This window comes from Aphis gossypii, unplaced genomic scaffold, assembly GCF_020184175.1.
Source record: "Aphis gossypii isolate Hap1 unplaced genomic scaffold, ASM2018417v2 Contig00604, whole genome shotgun sequence".
NCBI classification, from domain to species: Eukaryota; Metazoa; Arthropoda; class Insecta; order Hemiptera; family Aphididae; genus Aphis; species Aphis gossypii.
In genome coordinates this window covers 15,752-32,807 of record NW_026083190.1, presented here as the reverse complement: position 1 = coordinate 32,807, position 17,056 = coordinate 15,752, and the positions used below count along the sequence as shown (strand labels likewise).

At 27.9% G+C, this 17,056-nt stretch overlaps 1 protein-coding gene and 1 pseudogene across 1 annotated transcript; one reads left to right on the top strand and one right to left on the bottom strand.

The window, feature by feature from the left end:
• Nucleotides 1-9,012: 9,012 nt before the first annotated feature.
• Nucleotides 9,013-10,327, top strand: LOC126554803 (uncharacterized; annotated as a pseudogene).
• Nucleotides 10,328-13,477: 3,150 nt separating this feature from the next.
• LOC126554797 (general transcription factor II-I repeat domain-containing protein 2A-like) lies at nucleotides 13,478-15,336 on the bottom strand. The gene is made up of 3 exons (XM_050209824.1): nucleotides 15,318-15,336; nucleotides 14,073-15,099; nucleotides 13,478-13,964 (listed from the first exon to the last, which is right to left on the bottom strand). The coding sequence occupies exons 1-3, from the start codon at nucleotides 15,334-15,336 to the stop codon at nucleotides 13,478-13,480; spliced, it is 1,533 nt and encodes a 510-aa protein (XP_050065781.1).
• Between the last annotated feature and the right edge of the window lie 1,720 nt (nucleotides 15,337-17,056).

Genomic DNA, 17,056 nt, shown 5'->3' with positions numbered 1-17,056 from the left:
GGGGATTTTTCCCCTCAAACTTTTTTTTTCTCCGCTCTATCAGACTGCGGTGATTTTAAAATTTTTAGGTGGATTTTCCCCCTCAAACTTTTTTTTCTCCGCTGTACCAGTAAAAAAACACTGATTTTCAAAAACCATAATGTATGTTCTGCGCACTTTTGACTCCGGAGATTGTAAAATTTTAAGGGGGATTTTTCCCCTCAAACTTTTTTTTCTCCGCTGTACCAGTAAAAAACACTCTATCTACTTCTATTCCATTGATTTCAAGTCGTATTTGTTCAAAGAGATAGGAAAAACCGTTATTAGTAAGTTTTACTTTTCCAGCATCTGATATGACCTTCTAAATATATAAAGCTTTCATTCAGATACGGATAAACATCTGTTTGTTGGATTGATATACGTATTTCATCATTATTATTAAATGAAGTTGTATACGGTGTATATGAATGATATTTGATTTTCGTAATTTTAGAATCGGTTTCAAACGGTGAACTTATATTTAAAATATCACTTTCTGGCATTCTGCTTTAATTTATAACCTAAAGCCTTTAAAATTGTTTTATTTTTCGTTGTTATTTTTTTTACTTTATTCGATGTTACCGGTAACGCTTTAGTTATATGACTAGCAAGATTTATCTTTTGTAATGGGCTTATATTAAATTTTAATTCCATCTTAAGATCCGTAACGTTTAATATGTAGATCGATTACTAATTTTTCACCTAAATTGTTTATCGGATTATGATCTTGATCAACTAATTGTATAGTTATTAAATCGATATTTGTTTTATTTAATTTATAATATATTAGGTTAGTTGGAGATTGAATCAGCTTCGTCCCTATGTTCTCAGTAGGAGAAAACTCATAAATTGAATGACTTGGCATGTGGTTGTTGAATGAACCTTGAGCTATATTGCACATTACTTTTATTGAATTAACGCTGTTTAAATTTACCACTTTCTTTGAACGATGACCATCAATGTATTGCAAGTGTGGTTCATAATTTTTTTTTTCAAATCCCAATAAAGGTCCTATACTGTTTGCTACGTTAAAACATATTGTTGCATTACTGAATATGGTTGTCCTAAAATCTACTTGATCAATCCCGATATCAAAAGTTATTTCCTCTGTTGGTTTTATTCCAATGTATTCGTTATCATGATAAAAGTCATCTATTTGTGTCAAAATTTGATTTTTAATATTCTTTCCCTCAGAGTTTGGTGAAAATTTACTTGAATATTTTAATTTTATTGTGTACTTATTGTGTAACTACTTATATAATAAAATAGAATTGTACAATAAGAAATTGTATAAAAGATATATTTAGGTTGAATATTTTTATCTCGTAATTTATTTTTTGAAATGAAATGAACATTAAAAATAGTCTAATAGTTCAATATTTAAACTTGTTAAGTTAAGGAACGAATTTAAAAAAAAAAAATCACTTTTTACTATGAAAATGACTTAGAACAAGGAATACATTTAAAAAGTGTTTTGTAATGGCAATTTGACTGCAATTTCATATTATTACGATAGTCTCGTAATTTCGTAAGCCATTGAATATATGTTATTAGACTTTTTAGTGTCGAACAGGGGCGTCATTTGGGTGGGGGGGGGGGGTGCAGGGTGTACATTTGCACCAAAATTTTTGAAAAACGCCTTCTTTGGACTGCCAGCAATAAATATAAGCGCCGATATACCAAAGTGTTATAATATTCATATATTATATAATATTATATTTTTTATATTTTTTCAGTATTTAAAAAAAAAAATTATTATAGGTACCTACTAATGTGTTTTATTTCCTAAAATGATCAGTGTAATAATGTATTAGTGGGGTTAAATCACTTATATCATAGACATAATATAAAATAATAATAATATAAATAATATAATATATCTGTAGAAATAATATGCTGGTATAGATTTCTTATCACACTTCGGTATCTCCCTACTCGTTATAATAACCCTTTATAGGGCAGAACAAAAAAAATCATCTGAATGTTCTGAAAATTGGTATAGGTACATGCACTATATGAAGTATTTTGATTTTGGGAAAAATATTGACAATTTTTTTATTTGTTTTGTATTGTTGGAAAAGTGGTGGGTGGAAAATAGTTCCCTTTGCCCCTCTTTACGACCATGGGATTTACCAAATGGGCAATGGTAATATATTTCCCACTTATACGAGTTAAACGGTTACATAGGAAAATATATATGAATCTAATTGAAACATGTATAATATAATACCTATATTATTAAAACATTAAAAAACAAAACCCTTCAAATAGCTTACAACATTTCTATAATGCACATTCCTGAGAATTTATTTAAAATTCATAAATCATAATAATAATAATAAAAAACAATTGAACTTCTACTTAGTTCGTTAATTGGTTTATAAATCACAATATTATTACAGTCTTTTTATTTCTTTATATAAATATAATAAAATTAAAGTTAATAAAAAATAAATAATAATTATTAATCTTTTAAATAAAATTAATCTAAATGATGCTGTAGATTCATTTTCAAAGTTGAAAAATCGAAGATATCTGCTAATGTAATATAATATGTATTAAATAATTATTGCTTTATGACAATCAATGTTTTTATTTATGTAACTAAATGGTTTGTTTTAAATTAAATTTAAGTTGTTAAATTAAAATTAGAAGTAGAAAAATTTAGAAATATGAATTAAGTATATTGTGTCATTTTGAACAAGGAAACCAATAAAACAAATTTCAGGTTTAGCTATATTATTTATTTTGAGTGTGCAGGGAGAAATATGTATAGGTTATTAGGTTCGGATAACGGGATAAGTATTATTAAGTGCTTTATATCCATAAATTTACTTACCAAATACCACTGGTATCAGCAATATAATATAAATTCATTAAAAGTACCTAAACATACTTCTTCAAAAAAAGTAATATTGTGATGTTTTCATACTAATATAGGTGACATATTAAATAAATTAAACAAAAAATTTTCAGTTGTTTTTGTCACCACTTAACCCCACCCCCTTATCCACCAGAAAAAAAAATTTCCCATGTTGCCTGGTAATGATTTGGAAGGCCTGCAAAAATTTTGGCTTCAACAATAAAAAAGTTGAAATGACGACCCTGGTGTCGAATAAGATACGACTCTAGATCATTTCCCAGCTCAAAAAATAATTTTTTACTCAATTATATTGGTGGCTAACGAAATTTTAATTTTTGAAAAAAAAAATTGGCGTGCATTTTTATTTTGCCAATTTGTCAATCTTTAGATCGACACACGACTTTTTCGAAAACAAAAATATGATTTCGAGGGTTGATTGCTCCGATCCTTGAAGATTTCATAAAGAAAGCACTTGTATTGAATGATTATGGGCTTATGATAAAATACGAATTTGAAAAACCTAAATCCTTCAATAAAAGTGCTATCGTTATGAAATCTTCAAGGATCGGAGCAGAAGTGTCTCTAGACTAGTTCCCTGAAGTTCGAAGACCCCCCGACTCCGGGAGTACGTTTTAGAAGGGCTTAAATCGAAACGTTTGGTAACTTAAAGTATAATATTATTTTATGTGAACGTCATCTACAACTTATAAACGATTTATTGAACTTTAAAAACAATTACATTTTTACATTCGTTTGTTCGCATATGGTAATTATGCTAGCAGCATACAACAGTCTACGCCAGTTAAGGCCGTAACTTGGGGGAGGGTCCAAGGGTCCGGACTCCTCCCAAACATTTTAAAAGTAGAAATATTTTAGTGGTGAATATAGTTTATCCACTATACATTTTTAGCGTTTATATTTAAAAAAAAATGTTGGACTCCCCCCCCCGAAATTTTTTTTCAGTTACGGCCTTGACGCCAGTAGCTTATTTAGAAGTAGTTACCTACAGTCGTGGATTGGTAAAAAAGGGCACGGAATGCTACATAATTTAAAGGGCAAATTTAAAATATGTAAATTATTTATAAAGTATTAAAATATTTTATTTTGTTTAAATAAAGTATTGAAAAAACGTAAATATATATTAAGTTACAACAAACATTCAAATAGTATAATATTAAATTACTTTAAATTCTTCAGTTGTATGATAAAAAATAAAAATATATTTTAGGGCAAGGGATGCTGTAGCATCCCTGCCAGTCCGCGCCTGGTTACCTATTCATATAACGACATCAGTATTAAATCTTTTTAAGAGTGTTAAACATGAGCAAGTGTTTATATAATTTATGAACTTATATTTCAATCATCACAGTTGGGTAATGATGTATACGTCTCAAAAATGCTTATAATTAAATGTATTTTGTTATAATATGACATGTCTTAAAATCTAAAACGCTGACAATAGGTATAAATGTATACTAAATTAGCAAATGACAAATGTATATTATAATATTAGGTATGTTATGTATATTATAATATTACTCAGTTCAGAATTATTGTGGTCGTCTGTTTGTGCATGAGATTAATTTCCTACATAGGAGAACGAGAAATGAGGAAATTTATAGTTTATCGATAGAGAATTTTATGGAGATTTCATTTAAATGGTCCGGTGTAATGAATTTTCTAGTAGTCAAATAGATAGTTTTCAAAAATCATAAAAAAAACCAAAAATCCATACAAAATTCGCTTTATCAAATAAAATAATCATTGATTTTTAATATGTTAACGAATTATTAATAAGTGTAACCTTCGACCATATAAACTATATGTATATATATGGTCGAAGAGTGTAACCATGGTTCAGATTTTAGACGATTACCATTTACCACTTATAAAAGTCAGCAAATAATCGAGGTTATATTCTATTCATATTTCATAATATTATATAATGTAAATAATAATTATAACCTACAAGATTAAATTTTGATAATTTGTATTTAATTTATTCATAGATATTAAAGAATTCTTTAATATCTATGAATTTATTTATTATTTAATTATTTTTACTTTTTAGTAGGTATTGATAATTAAACAAAATGTTCACTATTGTATGCAGTATACAAATTACAAATTTAAACAGTTTACCTTAAATGTGATTTTCATAAGTCATACTTAGTTTTTGGCTACTTACCTGCTTGCGTATTATGTAAATTTTATGTTATACAATAGTGTATTATTTCTAGATAAAATGTATATGCAAAGAATTAAAAACCAAGTTGCGGATAGATTGGTGGGAATTTTCATTTTCTAAGTTGGTAGAACTTTATAAATTGAAAATCCCAATAAATGATTGTTTTAAATAACATAATTCCAATTATACGTCGTTTCCAAATATCATAATTCCAGCAATTGTCTGTTCCGATCAATATTTGAAATTTGATGATTCCAATTAATGTGTATCCCAAAATTTGAGAATCCCAATAAATGATTGTTATAAATTAAATAATTCCAATAAATGTTAGTTCCAAGTATCGTAATTCTAGAAATTGTCTGTTCCGATCAATATATTCCAATCAAAACTAAACCCAATACATTATTTTCAAATAACTGTTTTTCTGAATATTGTTCCGAATATTATTCCGAATATGGTTGGTTCCATAAATTAACATTCCAGTATAATACGGCCAGTGGCGGCGGGATACAGGATTATTTGAAGCAATTGCTTCATGTCTGAAATGGGTGGGTGGGTGGGTATCCGGGTCCGGGTGGGTGCATAATTGTAAGATCTCAACATAAATATCATGACAAATATTATAATAATTAGTAAAATATAATATAATATTGAGTATGCTAGTATACTACGATGTCACTGTATCGACATGCGTGTGCTGTCGTAGTTATTTTAGTTCTGTTTTATCTAATCCAATGACCAATAACAATTATTATAAGAATTAAGAATACAAACTCAGCCCTATAACATTTATTATACATGTTTAGTAATATAGTAATATATTTATATAAAAACCACGGAAATCCCAATATCTTACATCGATTGTGCCTGCGACCCTCGCCATCCCACCATTACTATAACAAAAATAGTATGGTTGAACATTGATTATATACACACTAATACAGTTACAGTTATATTATAACTTATTATTTCTAAAACGTATTGAATTAATCGATAGTCGATAATCATAATTCATAACTCAAAACGTTTTGTTCTGTACTAGACAATGTTTGGCTCAGAGCTTTTTTTTAAATATTATTCTGTGGTTTTGTGCAGACGTGCAGTTAATAAATATTTTAAATTTTAAATTTTATATATTTCTTATAATTTATAAAATTCTTACTAAGTATCAATTATTTTTTTTTAATATGAAACCTGTATTGTGTGATTATTGTAAACGTGAACATGTTAAACAAAATGATACCAACTGGAATCGACATATTGAATCATGTCAAAAAAAAAACACAAATGTGCAATAAAAGACAGAAAGGAAATTTGGACAGATTTTTTAATAAAAAACCAAAGAGTTGTATTGGTATGTATACAAAAGTTTCTAAAATGTTTAATATAGGTACCTATCTACTTTATTTTAATTATTATGATTTTTTAACTATTTAAGTTGATCAACAATGTAATACTTCCAACGCTGCATTTTCTACTTCGATTAATAATACACCATGTATATTTTTGTTTTATTTCCAAAATTTAAAAAATATATAGGTATTTAATAGAAAATGTAATTGGAATTTAACTAATTTTTAAGTTTAGATTAAGTATAAATTAAATGGTATATATTTATATATTAATGTAAATCAACCTATAATTAATGGCAAAGTTGTAAAAAATAATTATAAGAAGCATTTCAAATACTATATAAAAAAGAGCAAAGTGCAAATAGTGCAATTATCTTCTAAGAATAACCTGCACTCAAGTGTGTCCGCAGAAATTTGTCTAGGGGAGGGCAAATTAATAATTTCCTTTTAAAATTTTTTGTTTCACTATCTATCCTATTAGTAATAAAATATTGTCTGTGATGTTTTCTTTCATATAGGTAGTGATTGTAAAAATGATTAGTGAATTATATATAGATATTAAATATGATTGTTAGTTAAAACTTAATCTTACAGCATTAACTTTAATTACCTAATTATTATATAATTTTAAATTAGCAAATGCATTTTTTTTTTTATAAATAATTCCAGCTCACTGTCGGTTTATTAAAAATTTGTTTTAAATTTTTAAGATTTAAGTCTTTTATTGCCAAGAAAAATTTGTACTGAAACTGAATCATCAATCTTGAATATTGAATCATCGGTGTCAGGTATAAAAATTATTAAGATAGTTATTTTATTGAATAATAAAATTATAAATTTTATAGTTGAAGAACCTGAGTTAGTAGTTAAAACAACGCAAAAGCCAACTAAATCTTTAGAAGATATAAGTATTTTAATGCCGAAAAAAATGTCTACTGAAATTGAATCATTAAACTTGAATATTGAATCATCGTTGTCAGGTATTAATTTTAAATAGGTATACATATTATTTATAAATTTGTAATTAGGTAGATAGTTGGTAGATATTCATTTTTTTTTTTTATTAAGTTTAGTGGTATATTTTTTTTTTTTTATAGTTTTAATAATTGAAATAGTTTATATTAAAAAGTTTAACTAACGTCTAACAGTAGGAATCTATTAAATAAAAATTACATTGACAAAATTAATTTGTGTAACAAAAAGTATTTTATTCAAATACTAGTCAATGACTGAATAGGTACTTATACTTCTCATTTAGGGTCTCTGAGAGAAAAAGTCAAGGGCAGTTCATTGTACATTTTTGCTTAAAATAAACTCTAAATTTAAAAAAGCATGATTAACAGTACACATCTATTTTATTAGTTGAAGTTTCTTATTGTTATTTGATTATTTTTTTTTTTAATTTATATATTTTTGTTTTTATCATAGATAAGACCACAGTAATGTTTGATAGTGATCCTGGTAAATGGCCAAAGTTGATACCCAGTGGTTTAAAAGGTTATTTCTTAAATCTTGGTGTTAGTCAGCCTTCCCTTATGGAGTTAAGTAACTGGCAGTTTCCAAAAACAAATGACTCTCATGGCAGTGTACGTTGTTTTCATGAAAAATATTATTTTAAAACACAGCCATCTGGTGAAATTATCAAACGTTCTTGGCTATCATACTCATCATCTCTTGACAAAGTATTTTGTACTACTTGTAAAATATTCGGTTTGCCAAAAGCTCAAAAACTTACAATTGCCTCAGATGGAACTGGAGATTATAGAAATATAAAAAGAAATATTGAAAACCATGAAAGCTGCAACGATCATATTCAATCTGTTTTAAGTAGAGCATTGTATGAAAGTCATAATCGTATTGATGCACAAATTATCCAAGGTTCTAATATACAAGTTTCTGAAAACAGGGAAATACTTAGAGTTATTATTGATTCTTTAATATTTATGGCTCGACAGAATATTGCACTGTGAGGTCATGACGAATCAACATTTTCAACCAATCAAGGAAACTTTTTAGAATTAATTAAAATGTTTGCCAAGTATCATCCAACGTTACAGCACCATTTAAATACAATTGAACAGCACAAACAAAATCGACTTACATTCTTATCACACGATACCCAAAACAAACTATTAAGTATATTATCAAATATTGTTCATTCAACAATTTTGAGTGAAGTTAAAAAAGCTGGTATATTTTCTGTAATAATTGATACCACTACTGACGTATCAAAATTAGAGCAATTTTGCTTAGTTATTAGATATGTTTTTGATGGAGAAATCTATGAACGTCTTCTAGCTCTAACAACTACCCAAGATGAATCTGGATTTGGCATGTTTCAGGTTTTTTGTAATATAACTGAAAATAATAATTTGAACTGGAAAGAACATCTTTGTGCTCAAAGATATGATGGCGCTGCATCAATGCAAGGAGTGTATTCCGGTTTGAGGACACATATACAAAACCATAACCCACGAGCAATTTATATATGGTGCTTTGCACATGTACTTAATTTAGTCATTGTAGACACTTGTGACATATGTTTAGAATCAAGGAACTTTTTCGGCGATGTACATGCATTAAATGAATACATGAAAGCTCGCAAAAGAACCGCAAAATGTGTAGAATTACAAAACAAGAACTATCCAAATAAACCTATACGTCGTCTTAAACATTTTTCGACAACTAGGTGGACTTCTCATGATAGAGCATTAACTGTACTATTTGAAAAATATAAAGCATTAGTACAAACATTACAATTTTTGCAAACTTCTGATGATTCTGATCGTGACTCATTGTCAAAAGCAAAAGGTTTAGAAACAGCTATAAATTCTTATATGTTTGTTATTACAATGATTTTTATACAAAAAATATTTTCAATTACTTCTCCACTGTCTAAATACCTTCAGTCCAAGAACTTGGATTTTATACAAGCATTAGCACTAGTCGACGATTCCAGAAAAAGGTTGCAAAGTCTTAGAACAGACGAAGAATATTTGAAATTAGTTGACGAAACCAAATTGTTTGTGAATAAAAATAACGTACGTGAGACAGAGTTTAAAGTTCTCCGACCAAGACGGCGGAAAGTTATGCCAGGAGAACTTACTGTGGATGAAGTATATTTATCACCTACTGACCGTTATAAAACTGAAGTATACTTTATTGTTCTTGATGCCATTATAATGTCCATTTCTACGAGATTCGACCAGTCAAGAGAAATATTAAAAGACTTATGTCTATTATCTCCTCAACGAATATTGAAGTATAGTAATGGTATAAACAAGACATTACCAGAGGATGCATTTAATGAAATTGAGGATTGGTTACCTGGAATTAATATAAACGATTTAAAAAATGAATATTTAACTTTAAGTTCATCATTAAAGGGTTTACTTGATAGCTGTCCAACGCTGCCCAAGCAGTTGCATAAGAATATTTCTAAGGAACAAAATGAATGCTCTCAAAGTTCGACCGATAGTGACAGTGAAGAAAATACAATCAATTACATCACAACAAATTATTAAAGTTTTATCTAACTACAATTTGAGTCAAACTTTCCCCAATTTATACTTGGCTTACAAAGGTTTACTGACAATACCTGCCTCATCTGCATCTGCAGAGAGAGCATTTTCAAAGGTAATCTTGCGTTACTAACATAATTATTTATTTTATTTGTTTCATCAAAATAGTTTGAACTTTGAAGTTATAGTTTTTCATAGTTTCATGTACATTTTATTACAGGTTAAATTAATTAAGACTAGACTACGTTCAACCATTGGACAAGACCGATTGGAAAGTCTGGTGATTCTTAGCTGTGAAAGAGATATAAGTATCAATTATGAAGAAGCAATTAACATGTATGCTATGTCATCAGATTTATTAAGAGAGAAGCTGATATTTAAATAAATGTGATTATGCCACTTCTGCAGTTTTAAAAAATAATTGTATACATGTATCTATAAAATTAAATTATACATTAATATGTACCTACACGAAAGAAACATGTATATTTATTTTATATATTTATTATGTAATTATAGTTAATTAATAAATAAATAATATGTGAAATTATTGAGATTTTATAGTTGCCTATAATATGATATTCAGAAAAAAATTTAATCTAGGTTGGGGGGGGGGGAGTGAAGTGCCGAAGTACTTTGATACCTATTTTGGTTCAATGAGGGGGTGGTGGTCAAAATGTTTAAAATATACAATATGCTGCAAAGACTAAAAAAGTTCGCGCCGCCACTGAATACGACATACCGTAATTCTTCAATCAAAGATCGGAGGTATACGATTTGAGGAGATTCCATTTTATAATTCTGAAATTATAGGTAAATATTTATTCGTTTATTTTTTTTATTTTAAATATAAAAAAGGTAATGTAAAAACTATCTCTCATTTACACCACATCTAAAAAAAATAATTTGTACCACTTTTCAAGTTTATAATTCACACCAAATAAAATTTAAAAAAAGGGCATTATCTAATCTGTACTTACTAAAATTATAATTTGTAACATTGTTCACATTATTAAAATTATAATTAAATAAATGTAATATAATAATATATATAAGTAAATTTTTGTTTAGCAATAATTCATAAAATATATAAAATCAATCATACTTTAAATTATAAATAAGTAAAACAAACTCTATATATATATATATTAAATAAGTAAATTCTTGTTAAGTATATTAAACTATTTTTTTTAAAAAAATAAAACATAATTTATAACTATTTATATCAACTAAACTCTGTAAGAAAAAGCTAGTAACTATTTTTTGTTTATATATATATATACCACAGAATATATTCCGTGTATATACCGTACATTTACTATAACTAAGCTGATTATAACAAAAAATAATAATAACTATAATTAAGTGTATAAGACGTAACAACACAAAATATTGTTTACAATGTATCTGTGTATATGTGGTTTGGAAAAAAAAAATGTGAAGATATAAAATTATACATATTATTATTATAATAAATGACATACTTTTAAATGTTATACTACACACTAATCTTTTTGAACTATTCAAAATGTTTCGTACTATACTCAATTTTAGGGCTGGTATAAATTACATATTTCATTTCGTTTTTTTAACGTGGTGTAAAAAAAAAAAAAAAAAACTAAAAATTTATTTATTTATATAACGAAAAATTTATTCTTATTGAACCTGTTCTTATTATACGTTGACTAGTTGGTTGTGAATGAGTTGCAGGTTGAAGCAGGCAGATATGCTAGCCAGCATAACGTATGCAGACATGCACTAATAAATAAATACACCTTTTTAAATCTGCTTCCTCAGGGTTATAGGACCTAAAAATGTAGGTGAACTATGTTAATTAGTAAGTCAAAGACAAATGTGTCAAAAATTGTAACTCTCAATGTATACCAATTAAGTTCTAACCGAAAAGAGTATAACATTGTTAATAATACTTACGTATACATTGTGCTTTTTCAATTATTGCATTTAAATGTCTAGTGACCACCCCTGTCGCACTCTAGTCCATAGTGAAGTTGCCCATAATCACATCGGTTGGAGTTGGAAATTTATAATTTATTGTAAAAAATATATTTTATTTCGACAAAACAATTTCAATGAAAAAAAATAATAATAATAAAAAAATAAAAAAATCACACGTGCAGGCTACAATTAATATTCCATTCACAACCAGATTACCAGAAACCACTATTAAACAAATTTAAATTTAAAAAGTAAACATACCTTGACGAAATGAGAGGTATTATAGGTTATTATATTAAATATAATATAATATTTTAAGTTTATACCATTACAATTAACTAAATATTTTGATTTTTGATAATCACAATGTAGGTACACTATAAAAATAATTTGAGCATAGTGACTGTCAGTGAAATATTCAAATATCACGTACCTACCTATAATGTATAAACTATAAATGTATAATAATATAACATTATTTTCAAAAATTTTAAATTACATATTGGTACCACTGTATAGATTATAATGTTCAAACCATGAAGATTAGAGATAAGGAGACCTAAGTCCTATGAGCCGCCCGTTTATAAAGTGGCCCGACAAAAGTTGCACGGTTATTCTGCCACCAGGAGCGCGTCGTTCGATTAGAGGGCTACATTTTACAATTATAGCATGTAGACATGTAGTATTATTATACTATATATAATAGGAATTATGTATGTTTTTCGAATTAAACATGATTTATTATTCCTTGCAAATAATTTATTAATTTATGATTTAGATCAGATCTAAAACATATATACAGAATTAGGGGATATTGGTTAAAATTGGTTCAATAATAAAAAACAAATATATTATTATAATTAGCTATTAAACACTTGGACATAGATGATTTCCATATGATTATTTATTATTGAATTCATCAAAATATTAAATTTATAAATAGACAATGTATACAATGATAAGGTTTCAAATAATTTGTATTATTATTTTTGTAACGAAATGACTCAACTCTTGAATTTTTATATATTGTCAAATACGTTAACTTTTTATTTTATTTAATACAATTTACAGATTATGATATTTTACAAATAATACAGATAAATACATAAACAAATATATTAATATATTAAATACAATGTGAGTACAGACAATAGTATTACGTAGTTTATACAATATAATAAGAACAGCGGGCTATAACGGTATTACCACGGCGAGCGTAGTCCGTACAGTAGGATAGTCAGAGGGAGATGCGTCGGTATTACTACGGTGTGCGTATTCCGGGCAATAGGATAGGGCAGGGATGGCGAACCTTTTTGTACCAGCGTGTCAAATAAAAATTTTGATTGGATTTTGTTTTACCTGCGTGTCAACTAGTTTAATAACTCTTTTTAAAACTTAAAAATACATCCATGGTTTGAATGATAAAAAACAAGTCAAATATTACATTATCAAATAATTTAAATATATTAGAAATAGATACCAAAAGTATAAGTAAAACGAAAGTATGTAAAAAAATTTGATTTATAAAAAATAAAAATATTGAAATGTTAAAATATAAAATTTTAATATACATGCATTTTTAATGAGAAATTTGTTGCTGCATTTTATTGGCTAATGAATCAATCCTTGGACTGTAACTGGTTGATTTTAATTGAACACATGCTTCACTTAAATCTGTTCCAAGACGATTCCTTACAGTTGACTTAAGAAAATTCATTGAAGAAAAAAGCTGCTCACACGCATAAGTAGATCCAAACATTGTCAATATAGAAAGAGCTAATTTTTTCATAGATGCAAATGAATTTGGAAGACTTTTCCACTCATTAAGAATCAAATTTTCCGATTTAACATTCATACCAATTTCACTATGATTATTTTCCAGCTCATTGTTCAAATTAATAAATTTATTTCTCCAAATATTACTTCCCTGAAATTCTATTAACTCCATTTCTAAATTTTCAATACTTAACCACTCAAAAAAACTATGTTCAAGTACGTCAAATTTAATATTATGTGGATTTATTAAAAATTCTAAAGTTGAATCTAGATGACGAAATTGGGAAAATCTGCTTGAAAATAATTCGTATGCATTTTTTAATATTTTTACATATTTTGTCATTATTAATTTCATATCAAGCTGATTATCTTTAAAATGTTTTGAATTTATTAATTGCTTTTTCAAATAAGGAAAATATTTCAAGTTTTCATTTTGTAGATCTTTGCAAAAAACTTCAATTTTTTTTTCAAAAATTTTAATATTATCAAACATAGTTAAAACTGTTTGACCTCGGCCTTGGAGTTTTTTATTTAAATCATTATAAATTGCAGCAAAATCTGTGAAGAACATCAGATCATTCAACCAATTTAAATCATTAAGCTCTGGATAATCTTGAGACTTATCCGACACAAATAAACGTACTTCTTCCAGTAATTCAACAAATCGATGAAGAACTTGTCCGTGACTCAACCATCGAACATTATTATACATAAGAAGGCCAGAGTATTGTGACTCGACCTCTTCTAATAATTTGGAAAACTGTCGGTTGTTAAGAGCTCGAGATGTTATGAAATTTACAATTTTTGTAACAGTTTCCATTACTTTTTGAAGCGATTTCATACTATCTTTTGCACACAACGCTTCTTGATGTATAATACAGTGAAAGTTGATGATAGGATGCGAAATTTCATTGGAAAAAAGTTTAATAAATCCATTGTGTTTACCAACCATATTTGGAGCCCCGTCAGTAGTTATTGAAACAATGTTTTGAATATTGATTTTTAAATTAATAAATTCTTTATGTACTTCATCCATAATATCACGACCAGTTGTTTTAGTAGAAATTGTTATTAATTTTATTAATTCTTCTTTCATAATATTAGCACTAATAAATCGAACAAAAACTGCTAAACGAGCCTGAGAAGTTACATCTATACTTTCATCAAGACAAATCGAAAAAAAGTCTGCTGACGCTAAATCAGTTTGAAGCTGATTTGATATATCACCACTCATACATAAAATTCGTTCTTTAACAGTATTTCTACTAATAGGTAAATCTTGAATACGTTTTATTATTTCATTTTTATTCGCAAAATCTTGAAATAAAGTATTTGATGTCGTTAAAAAAACTTCTTTTATGTATTCTCCATCAGAAACTGGTTTACCATGTTGTGCAATACAGTGGGATACAGAAAAACTAGCAGCTGTTAAATTATTATTTGGTTTTAAACGCAGCTTTGAAATTATTTGATTGATTTTTAAAACGTTTCAATTTTTGCGAAATTAATCCCAACTTTTCTTCAGTTGATAGAGAAAATATATCCTTATGAATTGTTTCAAAATGTCTTTTTACATTAAAACTGCGACTAACTACTATTTCATTACATAAACAACATAACGCTTTATTATATTTTTGAACTACCCCATAATCTACGGTCCATTGTTCGTGAAATGATCTCCCACTTTTACTTTTTGGCATCATTAATATGTAGAATTTATGTAGAAAAATTTAATATTTTATTAAAAAATATAACCTTTAAATTACTATAAAAATAACACTCACCAATAATGAAAACTGCCAAAACGATGCATTCAGTCAAATCAAAGACAACGATAAAATTTAACACATGAAACACATTCGACTCGACAAATGAGTAATGACTAACGCTAGCCATGGGCCAGTTTTACATGTCATATCCGTTGTATAAATATATAGGTACCTTACCTTTTCTTATCGAAAAGTAATAAAATTAATAGTTGTTAATCAGTGAGATATTCAATTCAACGCGTATAAGTATAATACCATAAACTTAATATTTCATTTTTGTAATCTCAATATATTTTAGTCTACGTCCTACGACCAGTAGTTTTTGATGACAAACTTTTAAACAATTACGTGTGTCACTAAAATAGAATGCGCATGTCACTCTGTGACACGCGTGTCATAGGTTCGCCATCTCTGGGATAGGGTATAGGGAGATGCGTCGGTATTACTACGGTGTGCGTAGTCCGGGCAATAGGATAGGGACAGTGAAATGGGTAAGACTTACTAGGTCCTGGATGCTGGTGACGTCTCAATATCTTCGGCTGGTGGCTCTTCGGCTCTGGTTGTGCTGTGGTTTCGGTGTCGTCTTCGGCTGCTACTTTGGTGATAGTACGGCACACGATCGGATCGATAATAATAATATGTGGTAAGAGACAGTGGGTACAGGGCGTTAATACAAATATATGGTATTCCTCTATACCGTCTCTACCACAATATTATGTTTCGATCGGGAGGGAAATTGGTACTCGAACTGCCGTCAATCACGTATATTTATGTACCTCACGGTGGGTCTTCCCGGTGCAAAACATCGATTTGCGCTCCGTAGTTTTCGGACTATTATACTGTTCTATGAGTATTATGCGTGCCGCTGGCACATCCAATAAACCCTTTGACTTGTACAATTAATGCCGATACTATTATTTTTGTTTTGTATTGCATATTTCTTGTGAAATATGCTGGCCACATCGAAGTTTCAATATGCCCATGTTGTCAGCGCGCTCTCGTGGCATCGCGTGATGATGTGCCGGCCGCTCGGCGGTGTAGTAGCGACTTGTTACACCATCAGTCGCGGTGGGAGTACTATAGTTGTGTTATGCGTTAATTACAGAATAGTGTATTATCGTTACATTTTGTATTTGTTTGATTATTTAAATACAATAATTATACATAATACCAGAGTATAATTATACATAATACCAGAGTAATTTGTATTTTTATTTTTTTTTTACCTAAACATTAAAAATGGTTAAGTGCTGTTTTGTACCAGGGTGTAATACTGGTTATGCTTAAGATGTCAAACAACAAAAATCAATTGGATTAAAAAATAAAAGTTTATTTAAAGCACCCAAAGTAAAAAAAAAAACAAAATATCTTAACCTTATTTATAAATAATAATTTTCTTATTTAATTATTTGTTACATATGTTATTTAGAATACAGAGCTTTTAGCAAGATGGCATAGAGCCATACCATTTTTCATTAAACTCGTAGTCATTATAGAATATTTTGAATTTTCAACTTTCATAAATATTTCGCAAATATTCATAATTTTGACGAATTTTCGTCAAAATTTGAACTTTAAATGCTAATAAAAAAAAATTGTGCCTATGTATTCTT